Source organism: Aphelocoma coerulescens, chromosome 26, assembly GCF_041296385.1.
Source record: "Aphelocoma coerulescens isolate FSJ_1873_10779 chromosome 26, UR_Acoe_1.0, whole genome shotgun sequence".
Taxonomy (NCBI): Eukaryota; Metazoa; Chordata; class Aves; order Passeriformes; family Corvidae; genus Aphelocoma; species Aphelocoma coerulescens.
The window spans coordinates 6,424,717-6,444,530 of NC_091039.1; the positions used below are offsets into that span (position 1 = coordinate 6,424,717).

Below are 19,814 nucleotides of genomic sequence, written 5' to 3' on the forward strand. Positions count from 1 at the left end.
CATTTTAGTCATAACCAGCCTTGGCTTTGTGAGAAATCAGGAGCAGTTGGATTGGAAATGTGTCCAGCACATGCTTAGCTTCACTGCTTGCTGCATTTACTCCCTGTTGTTGGTAATGTCTGGGAGCACATCTCCAGCTCCTTGCACTGATAACAGCTTTTCTTTTAATGTGATTAACACAGCAGGATTTGAGGAAAGACTCTCCTCTTCCTGAGAGAAAGGTTTGGGTGAGCAGTAGGGGGGAGCGTGATGGAAAATACCTGAGTTTGGTGCTGCAGGGAGACTTGGTTTGCCCTGGGCCAGAAGCAGAAAGGGAACTAAAGCAGGGAAAAAAAAACCCTTTATATTAAAAATATTCACCAAATTTTTGGCCATCTCTGCAGTGTTGGCTTTGTCACCCTGCAGGAGAGGAAAGCATTGAAATAACTATTAAAAAGTTGTTTGGAGAATGTAATTCCCAAAGCAATTCCTGCCTCCCAGGGCCACACAACACTCGGGGTGCTCACTACAGGAGGCTACAAAGAGGTTTTTTAGTTAAAATTATTCCCTGAATCTTGAAACTATGAACTGGAGGATGTGTGTGTGTTGTCTTTGATTGCAATAATAGTCCATAGTGTCAGAATGACTCTTAAATTGTTTATTCTGTAATTCCGTGCTGCAAAACAGTGATAAAATGTAGTTTTACTACTTGCCCGTGGCGTTTTTTCCAGCATCCATAAAGTGGGAAAGCATAAACAAAGCTTTGCCTGAGGTTTTTTTATTTTGGCTTGGTGTCAGTTGGGGGGAAACCTTTAACTGAGTACAGACAATCCTAAAATAGCTGTGAAACTTCCTGGAGAGGAGGAGCTGCAGTGTTCCTGCTGTTTGCACGTGGGTATTTGAAATGTATTGATAAACTTTTATTTCTTTTGAATAAACAGTTGTAGAAGCTAAAAATAGAGTATTATTACCTGATGTACTCAAACATGTTACCCTTATCAGGGTTGTTTGGAGGAATTGCTCACGTTCTGCTGTTGGCATTAGGGCTATGAATCCCTGCCCAGGGGAATTTAATCTGGGTTCTGGTTTTAAACATCCTCCCCAAAAGTCAACAGCATGGCCTGTGTTTTGATGATAGCAAAGGGGACCTTCCATGAGACAGAAAAAAAAATTTAAATATTTCATTTGAATACTGCATGGCTTAAATACCTTGGCAACTTTGTCAACATGTTTAATTGCAGGATTCTGAGCATTTACTTAGAAGTTTTGCAGGTCTGAAGCCTCACATCAGTTTGCAGTCTGGGAATATCAGATGATTTGGGTTTGGCTTTTTTTGTGTGAGTGTGGACAACCAATGTCCAGGCTGCTGTGGCCAGTGGGATTCTTTATAAAGTTCCAAGTTTTCCAGGTCCCAGCTGTGCTGAGGCATCACCCAAGGCCGAGGCAGAGGCTGCCACGCTCCTGCAAGCGGCACTTGTGTGGTGCCTGGAAAAGCTGGGAGCCCCAAGGAATTACAGATGCACATAAATTAGGGTGTAGGTAAGGAAATAAAAGCTGAACGTCCTCAGTTCTTCCCTGAGACCGAGACCAGCCTTAATTTTTGCTTTTAAGCACGTCTGGCGTCCTCTTCTTTCACTTCATTAATGCAAATTTCTGAGCACTCGTCTTGCACCTCAAAATGATTTCATCAATCTCTGTTGGAAAGAATTTCAGCTCCCAACACCTCCAGCTCTGTTTATATATTTATAACTACAAAGGGATTCTTGTCAGTGTGTGTTACCCGTTGCTATTATTCCTCAAATGGAATATCTGGCTGTAGAAAGAATATTTACCTTTTCCAGGGCTTACAGTGGTTATGAACCTGAATCTCCCTCCTGGCTCTGGTCTTAAACAAAAGGCTGTATTTCCTTTTCACTTCAAAGCCGAGCTTTTAGATTACCAGGGAGATTCTTAAGGCTGTGATGATCAACAGCTTTTGGCTGGTGACACAGCTTGTTCACTGGAATTCTCGCTGTTAATATATAAAGGCTTTTCTAAGTCATTAAACCTCCCAGCCACACTGGGGTTGCTGGGCTGGGCCTGTCATTAGTCACAGCCCTGTTTGTAATCATGTACCAATAAAAATAGTCAGAAATACCAAGTCCTTCACTCTTGGAGTACAGCCTCTCATATGTGATGGCAGGGGAAATGGGAATAATTTAGTGATGTGGTGAGAACATGTCAAAATATGTGATTCAGCGCATTCTCTAAAGTTGTGTATTTAAACAGTTACTGCTTTTACTCACAAGTTGTAGTGTTGGATGGTTTTAACTTTTTGAAGCTGAATGGAGTGTTGGCTTCAAACCCAGCTGTAATCTTTCATTTGACTTCCATGGAGTCTCCCCAGGGGATGCCTGGACATCTCATTCTGGTGTTCAGCACCCGAGCGCATGGCAGCTTCCAGGAGATGGGGATTGAAAAAAGGATGAGGCACAAGATCTAAAATCGCTGCTCCAGCTTTGTCTGAAGTGGAGATTTTTAAATTCATTTTGGCCTTTCTTGCCTTTCCTGTGCTGTGAGGAGCCTGAAAGATAAGCTCATGTTAGGCTGGGTGTGCAGTTCAGTGCTCCTCGAGTGTGATTCCTTCTTAGTAGGGATAACTGAGCCACACACCAGTGCTGGCTGCCACCTTCCCACTCCTGCCTGGGTCCTGCTTTCCCCGGGCTGGTGTTGAGGTCCTGCTGGCGTTGAGGTCCCGTGGCATTGCCATGGGAAGGGGCCGGCTGCGGGACCACTCGGGCACGGCCGGTTTGGAGCTGGGCTCTGCTCGGAGCAGCGGGTCCGTGTGGGTGAGAGCGTCGCTGTTTCATCTGGGCGGGAGCTGGGGCTTGGTGGTTCTGTTTTGCTGCCATCCCACTCCTTTCCCAAGCTTGTCATCTTTTTATACAGCGTGGCACTCGGGAGAGGGGCGGGGACTCCTTGGGAAAGCCACGGCGTGGATGCAGGGAGATGGGTGAGATACTGAGCAGCAGCTGGGGCTGCTCGTGCCTTCTCCTGGTGCCCTGTGCTGGCAGCCTGTGATTCACCCTGCTGCTATCCAGTTAGAGCGGTTCCAGCTTACCCCTGGGAAGAGCTGAAACCCTTCCTAGGGAGGGATGTGATCCTGCTTGGAGCAGGAACGTTGCTTAGAGTGCATGAGGTGACCGGGCTAGGAGGGCTCTTGGGTCTGAGGTCGCCCTTTCTTAGGTCCCTGCATGACCTGTGGAAGAATGAACAAGTTGGTACAGAAGATTTGGTTCCATATTCCAGCTTTATAGGATGCTTAAGCCTTAAAAAGTCATGTTTGGGAAGTTCTTTTTCAGAAGGTGGAGGTTGCATGCTGTACACGAGCAAGGTGCAGTCTCGGTCACTGGGTATATCCCCCTGCTCCTGCTGGAATTGTTTGATGGAAACACAAATTCTTGTCAGGAGCTCTGCAGAAACATGCTGTGTTTGGTGTGGCTTGAGGATGTTGAGGATCATGGAATGGTTTGGGTTGGAAGGGACCTTAAAGCTCATCTCATTCCACCCCCTGCCATGGGCAAGGGCACCTTCCAGGTTGTTCCAAGCTGCATCCGACCTAGCCTTGAGCACTTCCAAGGATGGGGCAGCCACAGCTTCTCTGGGCAGGGAATGACAAATGTGACTAAAATATAGAAGGCAGAAGATCCTTCCTTACCCCCTGAATTCATTATAAACTGGACCTGCCTCCTGCATGCTACAGGGATGTTGAAAAGGTGGTTGCAGGATGGATAGAAGTCAAGTTACGCAGCTCTCCGGGATTATACGATGGTCTGTCCCTCGGTGACCCAGGTGACTTTATGATCTGGTGATGGAAATGAATAAATGGTTTGTTTTAAGTGGATGGAAAACTTTCTGAGGCTACTGAGGATGTTTGCATTATGTAGTTGTCAGCCACGTGAGCTTGAGATACAATAGACAGAATTCAGCAATACAGGGCAAGGCTTACAATAAGAATACCTGGTGTTTAATCCTAATTTTGCCACAGGCATCTTGACCTTGAATTCATCGTGTGCTTATTCACCTTCAGGCACTTGAAGCACTGGCAGCGGGAGCAGAGTCTTCGGGAGGTTGTTCCTTGTCTTCAATGATCACAGTGGGTGGGATTGCCAAGGTTTAAAGGAAAGGAGGAGGAAAGGCTTTTTTGGTGTTTAAAGTGGCTGTTAACCTAATAACCTGTGCAAATTAAAAGATGCAGAAGCAGTGGGTTCAGGACTGGAGTGGTTGTTGTGACTGGAGACATGAAAAGGTCCCGTGTAATTCGGTGACCCTCGGGTTAGAGCGCGCACGGCCCCGACTCCGCCGGGGGATGTGCTCGGAGCAGGGCCGAAAAAAATATCTTCTGCTTGTGTAAGCAGTGGGAAAACAAGCAGGCACTTTATACTCTGGAAAGCCCAGTAAGCCTCAGGAAATTCCTGCATTCTTGATTTTATTTTGTGGCAGAGGACTGCGGGGTGTGTGTTTGAAAGATGAGCAAGGTTGCGTCGCTCCGGCCCAGCGCCGCGGACTCGATAAGCCGGGGCTGAATGGCTCATTGTTCCCTGCGGGAGCCCGATCAGCTGTCACTGCTCCCCTCCAAAACACTGCCTTTATTTATAAAGGAAAAGTGCTGATATCGCATTTCACACTGGAGGAGAAGTTGCTGGTTCTTGCTGCTGGTCAGCGAGGGAGCTGTGTGTGAAGGGTCCCACCCCGAGAGCTCGAGCTGCGTTTTGATTTTCTAATTAAAACACTCGTGCTCTGCTGATCTTCTTGTCTTTGAGAGCTGCTGGTTTTTTGGAAGTGGTCCTTTGCATTTCTACTTTTGCTCCAGAAGGTGGTTTTCCAATTGAGAACATGATGGAGAATGTCCAATTTGCTGGGTTGTTGCCCTCATAAAAAGTCCCTCAGTTGAGGCACCGAGGAGGGTGGGTGGTCATACCATGATCTGCCTGAGCTGAATCTGGTGTTTGCCATCCCTACCCCAATCCTCTTTTCACACGTGGTGTCTGCTGCTTATCCATGCTAAGGGGGTTTGGTTTGCTGACTTCTGAAAAATTGCAGATGAGCAATCCCTAAATGCACAAATTAAAACATCACAGGCAAACAAAATATTTGCTGCATTTGAATCCTGAATTTCTTAATGTGCTTAGCAGAAAACACCAGATCTGCTCAGGTATTTTGGGATCCCTTTCAGTAAGTCCTCAACTTACTAAAATTAGTGTCTTTTGTCCAGTAGCTTCTGGAAAGGTCACAGAGTTGTTTCTGTGCTGGGAACATCCCTTTGGTGAGGAAAGGGTGGAGGAGAAGACACAAAGGGAGGAAGAGCTTTCTAATACTTCTTGTGTTGAAGAATGTTCCTTTTTGGGTGTCAGACCTGCAGGTGAGTGTCAGGCTAAGGATCAGGAGAACTGAGTGACAACAGCAAGGAAACACCACCTTCCTGACAATATTGGTGCTGTTATCACTTCCTTTGCTTTAAAAAGTCTTAATGGCAAAGCCTCAGGTGGGATGGGGGCGTCTGGTTTGCGTTTCCCTGGTTAAACCTGTCACTTGTGCAGAGCCTTGCAAATCCTGGAGGGGGTTTGTGGCTGGGGCTCGAGCTGAATGTGTGCAGCACATGTTGAGCATCAGCAGCAAATTTTTACATAAGTGCTGGCGGGCCTGATGTGTGTGAGCATCCCAGCTTTCCCCGTGGCCCTCCCAGGCCCTGCCAATCCTGAAACACCAGCTGGGACGGAGCAAACAACAAAGGCAGTGCAAAAGCAAAGGAATCTCCAAAGTTGGGGTAAATGCAGCGTGCAGATTTTACCTGGTGTGGTTCGTGCTTCCCTGCGCATCCAGGGTAGGGTTCCTCGTGGATTTGTCTCCTCAGCACCCTTACAGCCATCCCTGGAGGGTGCCGAGCCCTGCCTGGGGTGATCCCACACTCCTCCCACTGAGCTGGGGCATCCCTGAGCCAGGGAGACAGTGGTGCTGGAGTGGTTTTGGTTAAAGAAGCGCACGGACAGCTGAGGTTGATGTATTTGCCTGTAGCTGTGTTTCCTGATGAAGAAACACAGGTTTTCTGGTTTTTAAGATTCTCTCCTGGGGAAAAAATAAATAAAGCTGCCCAGCTTTGCCCCCATATTAGGGTGTTGACTCCTCCCTTTCAGCAACCTTGCTGCCTGTATTTCCTCCTTGCAGCAAAAGCCCCTGGGTACCGCAGGCTGAGGAGTTTGGAACCACCAAATTCAGTGCTAATCAAGGTCATCTTCAAGCTTGAAAACCCCACATTTGTGCAGATTTTATTTTTTTTTTTTCTCCTTGGCAGGCCTGACTGGGAGCTGTGTTTTCATACATATGGTTTAGGTTTTGGAGTCCCTAAAATAAAGATGCGGGGTTTTGTTCGCGGCGAATCCCGGATTCCCTAAAACTGTTCCCGCAGATGTGAGCACGATCCGAGGCAACTGATCCTGGGAGTGCATGGCAGGAATGAAACCATGGAGGTCCAGATGGCTTTTTTTTCCTGGGCAAAGGGACAAACTCACAGAGGAGCCAAGCTGCTCTCCATGATTTTCTGTATTTCAGGAATCAGCAGTGAAGTCGTTGATTTTTAAAGAAATTGCATTTGGGAAGTGATCCCTGCCCGCCTTCCCTCGTGGTGATGGCGTTGTGGGCGCCTGCAGTCGCAGTGTGGAGGTGTGAGGAAAGCTGTGACTGCTGGAAACCTGCAGTTTTATTGCTGGTTCTGGATTCAGCCTGGAACAACACATCTCGGAAAACCTTTGGAGGGAGCAGCACTCACAGTCAGGCCGTGGCAAATCTCTAGAGTTGGACTGCTCAAAGACCTTTAGATGAAAGGGCACGTTTTATTGATTGCATGTTGAGTTTATTGCCTGTGTAAAAGCCAAAGAGCCTTTGCTGGCTGCATCACTGAATATTTCTGCATTTTCAGACTGGGACTGACACACTTCTGCTGTGTTTTCTTGCCCTGTTTGACCGTGAGTGAGTCATTTTACTATTCTGTCCCTCAAATGCAGGATCAGTGGGATAAAGACAGCACAGGGTGAATGGGAGAAGCTTTCATGTTTGTAAAAATGCTTGAAAACTTGTAAAATATTGTGTTAGCATAGAGACATTCGTAATAGTTATGCTGTGATTATTATGAATCCGTATTAATAATTAATTATAATATTAACACCTATATGTGTGCTTTATGGGAGATATGTTACTTGCAGATATTTTTAAAAGAAAAGGAGCCTTCCTGGAGATGATTCCCTAATGGGAAGTGCTCTGGTGTTCGCTCTCCAGAGGGGTTTCTTCATCTCTTTCATGGCTTGGTTTATAATGAGCTGCACAGCTGGAGACTCAGGAGCAAAGTGAATAATCTGAATTTGGTGCCTTTGGGGAGTGTCCCAGAATGTGCAACGTCTGATGATTTCTGCATCAGGAGTAGTTTGCAGAGGAATTTGATAGAAATTCCCTGAAGTGATTTGCTGAGCTGACGTGGGGGATTGCAGCATTCGGTCCTTTTTCCAGACAGAGATTCAGTACATTTTTAGGCAGTGACCACTCGTTCCCCATGCCAAAAATGCACTTGACACTTGTAACTGATGCACATTTCAGCAACAAAGCTTCGCTGTGCACCCGACTGCAGGCCTTGGGATGGATTTGCTGCCATTGGTGCATCCAAGATGCAACCCCAGTCATTTTCTGCCTGCAGATAGTGTTAATCACCACAAGGGAGCCTGGCTGACACTAACGAGGGAACACATTTTTTAACGATGTTTTACTGGAGAATTGTGATGGTGTTTTCTGTGATGGGATTGTGTTTAATCTGCAGTGCTTTTATTTGTTGCAGAGATCCGTGCCCAGTTGGTAGAGCAGCTGAAATGCCTTGACCAGCAGTGTGAGCTTCGGGTCCAGTTACTGCAGGACTTGCAGGATTTCTTCCGCAAGAAGGCAGAGATTGAGATGGATTACTCAAGGAATTTGGAGAAGTTGGCTGAGAGATTCCTGGCTAAAACTAGGAGCACCAAAGACCAGCAATTCAAGTAGAGTATTTGCCTTTTGTTTCTGCCCCTTTTTTTCCCCTGCTGTGAATTTGATTTCTAAGGACAGGAATGGAAAAGAGAGTTGTTACAGGGAAAGTGGGCACCAGCACTGCTCTGAGTTCCAGAGCCAAACGTTCCCCAGGTTTGTGTTGGACACAGAAGCCATTCTCTGTTTCTGGGTAGCCTGGCTGCTCACTTCATGTCAGTAATTCCTGGTAGGTCATGTGTTGTTAATCGGAATGGGATGTAAGAACTGGAATGCGCAAAAGGAGTCATTTTCTTGGGAAAGGTGAGCAGAACCAGGATTTCCTTCAGTGTCAATGGCTTTGGTTTTCTGAAGGGAAACTCTTTCTGATCTGTTCATGCTGTCAGTTCTCCATTTTCAGGATCCCACACACGCTCTGTGTGGGAGTTGTGTTGCAGCTCTGCTACTATCACTTCAAACAGCAGAGAAATAAGGCCAGTAGCACTTCCAGAGAGAGCTGAGCCACTGTGGGTGGGGGAATCCCTGGATACTGAGCTGCTGGGACTCCATTAAAATCTAAACATGTCCTTACTGACAATCTCTTGACTCTCCTGCTTGAAGCATCATTTACAGGCGGGTCAGGCCGTGCTGCTGGGCTTGTTGCTGGATGTTGGTTCTTCCCCACTTACCTGAGCTGGGATGATTGATGCAGATGGAACCTAGTTTCACGGGTTCACATCCTTCTGATTCTCCTGAGGTGCTTTTCCCAGGAGAAGGGGCTGCAGGAGGGGGTGTGTGGGTGGGGAAGGGGCTGCGTGGCGCGGCCACGTGAGCCCAGCACGGCGCTGCCGTGGTTCACATCTGGGCAGTGCTCAGCCTTGTTGGGTTGTGTTGTCAGGGCAGCAGCTGGGGAAAACACGGAGCAGCAGCAGCCTTGGGATCTGAATCATTTCTGCTTTGGACGTTTCGGGCTGAGAGGATCCATCTGGGCCTGCCCCCGCCCAAAGTGCAGCGTCACTTTTCGCATTGTTTGGGTCGGGACGTTCTCCCTGTGTTTGTGTTGTGTTGTTGCTGTGTTTGGAGGGATGTGGGGACACAGCAGCTTCCCGTTTCCAGCAGCAGCTCTTTTTGTGGAAGCCATTAAGGAGGCACCATTTTAGTTTCCTGTCTGCACAGCTTTGATGTCATTCACTTCAGTCCTCATTTAGAGCACACGTTGTGCTGCACTCTGAGGAAAGCCTGGCTCCAGAGCAGAGCTGTTTGACAGACTGGGGAAGAGTTATTCTGCATATCCATAGACCTGTCAGAGTGTGAAGGATTTCTTCTTTTCCTTTAGAGGGAAAGCATTGTTACAAATATAAACTGTGCACATCCTGCACGTGCCTCTAAGATGGCACTAAAGAGATGATGGCTTGAATGACAATTTTCCTCTGCAGTATGATCGGTGTTTTCAGTTGATTTTGTTGTTATTTCTGGTGAAAATTGAGGTGATTTTCTTCATATTATGTGGTATGAAACATCCCATCAGAAACACTTTCATATTCAGCTTGAGAAAGTTGCATAGAACTTACCTTATGTTTGGGGATTTAGAATGAATTTATAACGTGGAAGTTTTGATCAGAGTTGAAGAGAATCCTGCAGGATTTGCAGTGAGAGGGCTGGTGCTGCTCAGGCTCCTGATTTCACTTACTTTAGCAGCAGATTGCTCCTGCCAGAAAAATGCCTTGCTCTCGGAATACATTCTCCCTGCAAGCTCTGAGTCCTAAATACACAAATTAATTTGGGCAAGAGTTGGAATAAGAGAAAAATAACACAAAGTCTGAGGCTGCTGGGTGTGTGGGCAGTGTTGGTCACAGCAGTGGCACAGGTCAGGCTGTCCATGCAGCACTTGTTTGGTCATTTGTGTGCTGGCTGTGCCAGTCAGAAGTGTCAGAATGCCACAGGGGTCCGTCAGGAAGCAATTCCCATTGTAATCACCTGTCCCCAATGCTGCTCTGCCTGAATCACGAGGAGTATCTTGGCTGGCATCTCTTGTGGAGATGCTGGAGCTGGAATCCCATTGGGAGCCCCCTGTTTGATCAAAGCCAGCCATCAGCTCCCTGCTCCTCAGGAGCTGGGATTACACGGCTGGGAGAGGAGCCCAGGCGGGTGCTGCTCTGTAATTGCCTGGCTCTGACCCTATAAATACCCCATAATAGCCTGCTCTTGCCAGAACCTGGTAGTTATGTCGGGAGGTACCGTATCATTCCCTGCCTGCTCCCCACGGCACATCCCGTTTTTAGATCTCCTGACACACAGGCTGGGAGGAAATCTGTCAGGCAGCCACCCTGTCATTTGTGTGAACGTGTGTGTTCCTGCTCTGCAGCTCCTGTGTCACTGCTGCACTCTGTGCGTTTAAGGGAACGCTCTCCAGGGCAGGAGGCTTCAGGCTGACCCCTGAAATTGGATTGTGTGGCTTCCTCCAGCAGCCATCCCCCCCCTGGGAGGAGCACAGGCTTCGAGGAAAGAGCGGTGTGGGCGGTGCAGGCTGCAGTGGGGCTTCTCAAAACCTAGTGAGGTTTATTTTTCTTAGATGTGGCTGTCTCAGAGTTGATCAGGCAGCCACGTTTACGTGGGATCCCAGACTGGTTTGGGTTGGAAGAGACCTTAAATCTCATCCTGGACACCTTCTACTATCCCAGGTAGCTCCAAACCTGGCCTTGGACACTTCCAGGGATGAGGCAGCCACAGCTTCTCTGGGCAACCTGTGTCAGTTTCTCACAGGAAATAATTCCTTCCCAATATCCCTTCTAAACCTGCCCTCTGTCAATTTGAAGCCATTCCCCTTGTCCTGTCACTCCAGGCCCCTGTAAATCATCTCTCTCCATCTTCCTCATCAGCTCCTTCAGGGCACAGTGAGGTCACCCCGAAGCTTCTCTTCCCCAGGCCCAACAAACCCAGTTCTCTGAGCCTTTCCTTGCAGGAGAATTTTCCAGATGGGTTTTGAGATGGGGGTGGCTGGGTCTGGGCACCAAACTGAGCCTGGCTCGGGCTGGGCTTAGAGGGTGCCCAACAGAGTGCTCAGTTTGAAGCTTCACTGGAGCATCTTAAAATGATTTACAGGGGTAGGTGTGTGTTATCCTCATCTGATGTCTCTGAAGAAGGGGAACAGATTGATTTAGCCAGGGTGACACAGGAGTTGATGGCAGTTGGACACAGCCCAGGTTTTACTTGCTTTTAACTGCTCTGCCATGGCTGTTAGGCCTCACTGTGCCTTTTCTCTTTTATAAGTGGGGTTTTTTCAGTTAGAAGAGGCTATTAAAAGGCATAATAATCCACAATATTTGGTGTATATGTTGTATATCCCTCAGTATCTGTTGGGAAACACCCTTTCAAAGCCCAAGTCTTATAACTGTGGTTGTTACAGGAGCTTGTTGGCCCCAGCTTTGGTACCTAAGGTGTAAATCAGAGCATCCATCTCACACGTGGCTCTTGGGTCTGGGGGTCCCTGCAGGCTGCAGGGCTGGGTGTGACTTCCAGCCCCAAAAAAAGGCTCTGTCCCACTGCTCTCAGACCCTGGGACCTTCAACCTCAGGCTGCAGTTCTCCTTTTTCATGTGATTTTTGTCCTGGAGGCATTTGCCTATTCAAATCATCAGTCAACAATATGAAAACCATGGCAAATCTTGAGTGATTGCTTTTGAGGGAGAAAATGGAAAAAGAAAAAAGGAAAAAAAGAAAAAAAAAAAAAGAAGAGACAATGCTATTTTAAGGCCATATTTTAAATCAAGACAGTCTTTGGAAGCGGGATCCTGAGCAGCAATTGTCAGCTGGAGAGCTGAATGTCCAGGATATCCCAGCATGAAATTCAGATGGCTTTCTGGCAGCCTTTGCCTTGAAGTAGAAGATGCAGAATAAGTCTGGCAACCTTCAGGCTGAGCACTTGTAAACAACAGATGTTCATAACTGGAATCTTTTGGAAGAGAAGGGCAGGGAGCAGCATGGATGTCCATGCTTGTAATTCTCAAAATTTGCAGTTAACACTGAGCTGTGTCAGGGCAAATCAGATGTGGATTTGAATGAGCAGCTTGCAGGGAAGTTCAACTTCAGTTTGCCTAAAAGTAAAATGATTTCTTTGAAGCAGAGATGATACAGGTTGTGAGAGAGGAATTGACAAAAGCATTTGGGTCACGTGGACTTCACTTACATTATTGTTATTAATAATAATAATAAGCATTGTCATAGGCTATTTTTGTGGTTCTTTTTGCTGAAACTGAGTCCTGCACGTTTTATTCTGAGCCTGTCAAATAACCCCATTTGGAAGGTTTTTGTAAGCATTAACCATTCATTGATTCCGTGACCTCTGTGAATGCAGAGAGCTGGGGATCCATGGCCAGCAAGAACGGGTGTGAAACCTCAGGGAGGATTTCTGTGCTGTTTTTTCATCATCTCAGTGATGCCAGTGTCACACCACGTTGGTGTGATTGTAGCCTCTGCTGCCAGAGCACCCTGCAGAGGACAAAATTCAGAGAGGGTTGAAAGAGTATTTAGAGGAACAATTAAATCTCTGCTCTCACACTTGGCCTGGCTCCAGCTCTGAGGGGTTGCAGAGTTGACTGTCCTGGGATGCACCAGCTTTGGAAAAGTCTGTTGGACACATCTGGGAAAAATCTGAGTATTTTGGGGAGATCAGGAGGTGGAACAGGAGACTTCAAGGGTTGTTTTAAATGCCTCATTCAGTGCAAGGAAGTTTTCTGTTCCCATGGACAGTGGGACATTCCTTGGAGAGGGAGGGACCCTTCGTCAGGAACTGGAGTGACAGGACAAGGATTGATGGGTTCAAACTGAGAGGGGAATTTAGGTGAGATATTGGGAAGGAATTCCTCCTGGTGGAGGGTGAGGAGGGTCTGGCACAGGGTCCCCAGAGAAGCTGTGGCTGTCCCATTCCTGGAAGTGTCCAAGGCCAGGTTGGACAGAGCCTTTCTATTTATTAATATTTTCATTCTCATCTGATTCATTCCTTCATCTTGTACTCCTTAGGGAAACACGGGGTTCCTGTTCTTGGTTTGTGGGTGGTGTTTCAGATTTTTTTTAAAAAATTAATTTATTATTTCTTTTGTTATTGGTTATTTTTTAAAATTTGACTATATTTTGTAAGGCAGTTTTTCTGCTGTTTCCTTGCAATGCCCAACTCAGTGTCACCGGCGTCTGTCGCTCTCCCCTGCTTGCCTTACAGCAGATAAATCTTGGGTTGTCTGCAAGTCCCTTGTATGAATGAGTAATTTAATTAAGACTTTTCAGATACTTGAGACTCAATCTTCCCTTCTGATCTTTCTGAGACCCAGCTGAAACCTTTGAAGTGGAAGCTGCACAGGACCCGATCAAGATAACACCTGAGAAACCACAGGGCTTCATCGTTTGTGGTTCCCTAAAAATCTGTGCTCAGCTTCCTCTTCCTGCTCCCAGCCAGCCCCAGTTGCTGTGATCTGCTGTAATTTAGGCTAACCTAAATAAACTCTCCACATTCACTATCATCACACCATCTTTACACGAGGACAAATAGTGCTTGAAATAAACCTGGATCTTGGCATCTTCTTCCTTTTCCTCCTCATGGGGGAAGTTTGAGTCAAAAAGTTATCGGTGTGAAGGCAGCAGCACTTTGGGGAAAGTTCATATTCACATCCTAAAGTTTTTGGGTTGATCTCATCAGTTTTACCTGTCCAGGGTGAAGAGGGACTCTGTCATTCTGTGGGAATGGAGCTCAGAATGGTTCTACCCACCAGTCCCTATTGATACTTCCCTTCCCTTTTCCATCCCTCCTCTGTGGTGACATGGAGCTAGGAGCAGAGTGCCTTTCCCAGCTCCTTGGAGAGTTGAAATGGTTAATGGGAATCACAGTTTGCTCCCTGCTGTCTGCTGTGGTGAGGATTGAAGAGGTTCTGTTGTGAGCAGTTGTAGAACTCCTGCTCCGAGTTGGGAAAACTGCGCCCATGTCCCACCCCAGGAGAAACTGCAGTTCCAGAGGTGCTTTAAAAGTTAAGGTGTGTGGAGTTTTAAAGGATGCTTGGGAGATTTGAAGCAAATCTTTCCTGTTCTGTTTCACTTCTGCCTTGAGTATCTGCTTTTTGCTGGGAAAATTGTCACCAGCAAATACTTAAGGAGTGGTTTTGCCTCCCTTCCTTACCGCGAAAACGCTGGGTCTGTACGAAAGCAAGAGCCCATTTCAGCAAGGCACTGAAGGGGTTAGTGAAACCAAGAGACAGCAAGAAATTAAAGGAATTTAAAATGAGAATCTGGCCGTGTGTGGCTGCTCATGCCGAAGGTGACAACCCCGGCCGAGCACTGGGAGCGTGTGGGCTTTGGGCTGAGTTTGCCCTGCAGGATGGCCTTTCATGTGTGACCACACGGAGTGTGTCAACAGCCCATCTGGCGCCAGCAGACACCAGGGATTGCCCTCACCAGCCTTTCCACGGGCTCCTGGTATCCCTGCTATTTGCTGCCTTGGAATAGCTGGGGCTGTTGTGGCTGGGACAGCTGGGATTTGTCCAGTTAACTCCTGCAGCTCTCCTGCTTCCCCTTGGGGCTCCACTTCCTTAGGGAAGGTGCTCCTGGCTGCTCCCTGCTCCTTCCCATGGGTTCTTGGAGCCAGGACTCCTGGTGCTGGGGGCTTCCAGCTCCTCCAGGCTGCTCCTGGTGATGCTGGAGCAGTAATGGGCTCTGAGGGGTTTTGAGGCAGGATTTTGGACAGCTGGTGGAGAGTCTGAGGGTTTTTTGTTCCTACGGTTCATTCCCAAACTCTTCATGGTAGCTGGGTAATTTTCACTTGTAGCTCTGCCAGCTTTAGAGGGCAGAGACTGAGTCAGTGGGTGAAGCAGTCCCGGCTCACAAGCTGCAGTCAGTCCTGAGCTTTCCAATTTTTTTATTTAAGGAAAAAATAATTAAAAAAAAAATCAAGATCAGCTGTTCTGAAACCCTTTATCTAAAATTATCCATATTGCAGCACAAATCCAACTGTTGGTGTCATGAGAAGGGTAATGAAACTCTGCCCTGGCTCAGTTTTCCCATTTTGCCAATGTCAGGCGTTTCTTGCAGCAGAGATTGCTGTCCTTTCAAGTGCAGAATATTCCCTTTTCAATGGAAATTAAACTGCATTTCTTTTAGGAGGAAAAAAAATCCAATAGAGTTGTGTACAATAATCAGGGAGAGCTCTGGCTTTGCCCCTCAGGTTTTACTCTTTTCTAGATAAATATTATTGTGCTGTAAATGAATGGTAAACAGAACTGGAGAGAAGTAAATGATGTTGTTAAGGCTCCACCTGGATCTGCTGCTGGGGCACCCTGTGAGATCCCAGCTTTCATCTGGGATGAAATGCTGCCCTGAGAGACAACTTACTCCTTCCAGTAAATGAAATGCTGACCCAAATAAACCGAGGTTCCCCTCCTCTCCCCTGCTGCCCTTTGTGCTGCTCATTTGCTGGGTGCATCAGCCGAAAGAAGGTGGGGAAAGTTCAAAGATGAGAAAATAAAGCTGCTTTTAGGAGTGCTGCTGTCTGTGGCTGGGGACAGATAGAGATGCCTCCACTTAATGGGCTTTGCACATGAGACACAACATTTTGTTTCCTATGCAGACGCTGTTCAGCTCTCTGGGTGCTTGAAATCTTTTTTTATTGTGGTTAAGACCCAAATGCTTGAGACAGGACTGTGAAACCTTTTGTCAGACACTGGAGCCATTGCCCTGCCTCAGGCTCTGATTTATGCACAAAATCCTGGATTCAAAGGGAAAAATGAGAGCCTGCATTTGGCACAGTGCTGCTTGCATTTGCAGGATCTGTTTGTTGGGGGGCAAAAGCTCGTGGGAATGTAGGGAGATGTAACGGAGGGTGTGTTTTCTGTATTTTTCTCTGCTCCTCAGCATCCCACCCACCCCACAGCTGCATTTACAGATCCAGAATCGTGGTAGAATCCTGTCCAATTGTTGCTATTTTGTGTCCCCGTAGGAAGGATCAGAATGTGCTGTCACCAGTGAATTGCTGGAACCTGCTGCTCAACCAGGTGAAGAGGGAGAGCAGGGACCACACCACCCTCAGTGACATTTATCTCAACAACATCATCCCACGCTTTGTCCAGGTCAGCGAGGACTCAGGACGCCTCTTCAAGAAGGTAACTGAGTGCTACAGCACAGAACTTCTACTTTGGTTCTTCTAAAATGCAATTCCAGCTATTACTCCTGGTGGGTCGATTTATTGGGGTTTTTTTTTCCTCTTTGGGCTTGACTTACCTTTGATTTTTTTCAGTCATTTTCCCCAGTGCAGCCAGTTGAGATTTGTTGGTCTAAATTAAGGCTGTGTTTCTCTCCTCTTAGCCTGTTCCACAGTTTTGAATGGATGTTGAACATTTAATTAAATAAGCAGAAACATTCCAGTTCTTCAACTCTGAACATTAGTCAAGAACAACCCTCTAAAGACAGAATTTTATCTGCCATGGAGAAATTACTGTTAAAAGAAAAATTAGGGAGAATTTCTGCTATGCTAGATAATAAAAGGATGTATTATCTTTTTCTGGGAAAAGGAGAAAACACAGCTGAGGTCTCTTTTGTTTGCCTTGTCCCCTTGATTTCCACCTGGGAAGGAAGGTGGGACAGTGTGGGAGGGTTTTCCTATTAGGAATCTGTTCTTGCAGTTAAAAGAAACACGATCTGGAGGCTTTGGAAGTGCTGTTCAGAGGTGATGCCTGGTCCCTGCAGAGATTTGCCCATGGCTGCAGCATCTGCTGCTTCACGTGTTGGAGTCGTTGCAAGCCTTCACTTGGAAAAGCCATTTATTTCTCTGCCCCCTCTCCCACTCCCTGCAACCTGTCCTGAGCCTGGGGAGGTTCTTCTGTTCGAGCAAGGCCTGGAGAAGGGAGAGATTGTTCAGCTATTTCTTATTTTCTGTCAGTTGCTTGAAAGAGCTAAAGGAAGCCTGTGAAAAGCAGTTTGTTTAGGCTCTTGGAAAATGAACAATGCTCGATATTGTGTGTGAAGCTTCATGTCAAGATGCACTTGAAGGAGCAGCATCTTGTTGTGTCTTACCTGGAGAGCAGCCTGCCTGTGCCCTGTTCCAGCAGCTTCTTGTGGGTGTGATTCCTCTGGGAGAATGGAAATCTGAGGTGTTCCCTCTCTCCTGCCTGTTCCTTGAGTTTTTAATGGAGGATGAAAAGTATATCCCATTTTACATTCTGTTCCTCTTGTACTTCTTTTTTTTTGAGTCATTGCCCGAGCGGAGGAGGAATCTTCTCCTTTTCATGTAATGTCACACTGAGGCCTTTCTGACCTTTTAAAACTTTCTGGTAATTACATTATGGTTGATTAGATACTTACATGGGATTATTGAATGGCAGTTACTCTTCAATTCCTCTAATCCCTCCAAAGGAGGAGTAATCTCCTTGCTGAATTTCAACAAGGGCTGTGCTGGAGCAAGGTGGCCTGGAAAGTGCCTTGGCAAAGCAGTACTTGGAAATTGATATTATCCCAGTTTGGCTGGAAAGGGCAACTGTGTTTTATAAACCAGGGCAAACCCGTGTTTATGCTTTATTTTGGGCAGCAGGACTTGAATAAAAACAAATAAATAGCCAATCAACAGCAAAATACGTCTCTGCTTTGTTTCTCGAAGGCCAAGGGCAAACTCCACATTGATTTGTGCAAACAAAAGGGCATTTGTTGCTAAATCCCCAACTACTTGTTTGGCTGTTTGCCAGGAGTACCAGGTTGGCTGAAGGCCAAATCAGGTGTTTGATTACTGCTCCACTTGTGCTGGGTGGTTAAAACCGAAAATTGCATCCTCTGTTATCTGGTAGCAGCTGATAAATAGAGAAATTTGGCTAATGTGGACCTGCTTGTGCTTTTTCACTTGAGTCTCTTCCCTTCCTGAGCTGCAAGAAGCAGTGTGAATTGGTACAGAAGGTACTGCAGGCTAGAAAACAGATGAGGTGTGTGATTAAAGTGTTGCAAATCAGCTTTGCAGTCCGTGGATTTAAAGAAATGTTACCCATTTGTAAACCCCTTCTGGGGCACGTTTGTAAAGTAGCCCCAAAGCAGCACAGAAGTTGTCAGAGCATCTCTGAACTTTAAGTAATTGGGACCTTTTCCACTTTCTTGCCTTCTCCTGAGTTAAAATCAGGGACAAGTGGCTGAAGTTGCTGGCAAAGCCAGGCTGCCTTTCTGTAGGTGTTGATAGGGAATCTACCATTTTACATTTGGGAAGTACTCACTGCGTTTTAAATAATGCCAGGAGATGTGGAGAGGATGGTGACACAGAGATCCTCATCTGCTGAGGGCACTCCAGAGCAGATCCTGAGGCATAAAAATCCTCTCCTAGGGCCGTTTTTGTCAAATCAGTGTTTGTGTCATGCTGGGATGGAGCGGGTGAGATGGGAGGACAGGCAGGGAAGAAAGGAGGTGCTTGAGGTCCCTTTTGTCGCTGAACTCTCGAGCTGCTGCATCTCTCAGCGTGTGGAGAGCTTTTCAAAGGACAGAGCACAGCTGTGATGCAGGCTGGAGGCAGCACAGGGGCTGGGTGTGCGTGATAAGGGCTGTGCTGGGAAGGGAGCACGGCCTCGTGGCGGTGAGGAGGGGAAAGCGGAGGGAGCTGGAGCAGCACAGAGCCTGAGGTGGGGCCAGCAGCTCCTCCTGCATCCAGAACATCAGCAGGAGTGGTGGCAGCGTGGGTTTTGTCTCTTCAGGCTGGGGTGGAGAACGCTCAGGGTGAGAGTCTGGCGTGGTCACTCTTGGACTCTGCAAAGGGCACGGCTGATGGTCGAGCATGGACGGGTTCCTGTCAGTGGGAGCTCAGTGAGTTCCAGCATCCCAGCAGGGCTGCCTGCACTGCACACGGGCTTTGGGAGGTCTGTGTTGGCAGTGTTTGGGTTCCCAGCACCCTGGGAAGCCAGCCTGGTCCGTGGCTGTGTCTCACAGAGGGTCCCTGTGCTGGGGCGAGGAGATGCAGGTCCTGTCACAGATCCTTGCCCAGGCTGGGACACTGAGGAGGGTCCTGACTGTGTGAGGGAGGGATGGGAGCCTGCCAGCCACTTCAAAGCTATCTACACTGATAAGAGCAGCTGTGTTTGCTGCCAGAGCCAGCCCTGCAGTGCTGCTGGATGAGCTCTCTGTGTCAGCCGCTTCTTCCCGTGCCTCTGGGGTTTGTTTGCTTCCCCAGGTCCCTCTCCCTGCAGTCCTTCCCCTGTCTGAGCTGTGTGCCCCAAACGTGGGTTTGGATTGGAAGCTCTCAGCTGAGGTGCAGGAATTCTGTACTTTTCCATGCCCTTGTTTTGGTTTCTCCTGAGGAAACACTTCCAGGTGTCAGTGGGAGATGCTGCTGGTCAGGGACCGGCTGCTCTGACAGTCCCACAGATGAATCCCGGTCCTGTCAGTGGGAATCTGGGATTTGTCTGCCCCCAGGGATGGTGTCAGTGCAATTCTGTGCTGCAGCCAACGAAAAGGAAGATAAATGGTGAAATAACCACACTTCCAGCAAATAAACCTGGGCGAGGGGGGAATTGTGCTGGTAACAAATTGTTCCACCTTGGGGAGGAGGTGGTATTTTCTTGTTTGGGCAGAGTTAATGATTTAGGGCTGCCTTTGGTACTGGGTTGGAGTTTCCAGCCCCGGTGCCACCAGCGTTGCTATTCCGGTCACCTCTCCCTCTCCTCATCCTGCTTTGATGTCTGCTCCTTTTCATTCCTTCATCTCCTTTGATTTCTCCTGCTTATCCTCCTTCAGCATGGCCCCTTTATTTATTTCTACATTTCTGTATCTATGTCTGTTTTGATATTTATATATATATTCTTTTTTTCCCAAAATATT

General features: G+C 47.4%; 1 protein-coding gene across 10 annotated transcripts in view; it reads left to right on the forward strand.

Moving 5' to 3' along the window:
• SRGAP2 (SLIT-ROBO Rho GTPase activating protein 2) overlaps positions 1 to 19,814 on the forward strand; it is a 94,859-nt gene that overhangs the window by 23,719 nt on the left and 51,326 nt on the right. For 4 of the 10 annotated variants that reach the window (XM_068996095.1, XM_068996096.1, XM_068996104.1 and 1 more), the window contains exons 3-5: positions 5,234 to 5,380; positions 7,841 to 8,033; positions 15,973 to 16,135. In XM_068996095.1, the coding sequence (XP_068852196.1) occupies positions 5,234 to 5,380; positions 7,841 to 8,033; positions 15,973 to 16,135 (503 nt within the window). Of the gene's footprint in view, positions 1 to 5,233; positions 5,381 to 6,934; positions 6,985 to 7,840; positions 8,034 to 15,972; positions 16,136 to 19,814 lie in introns of those variants that run through there. The other 6 variants (XM_068996099.1, XM_068996102.1, XM_068996103.1 and 3 more) reach the window with 4 other exon arrangements.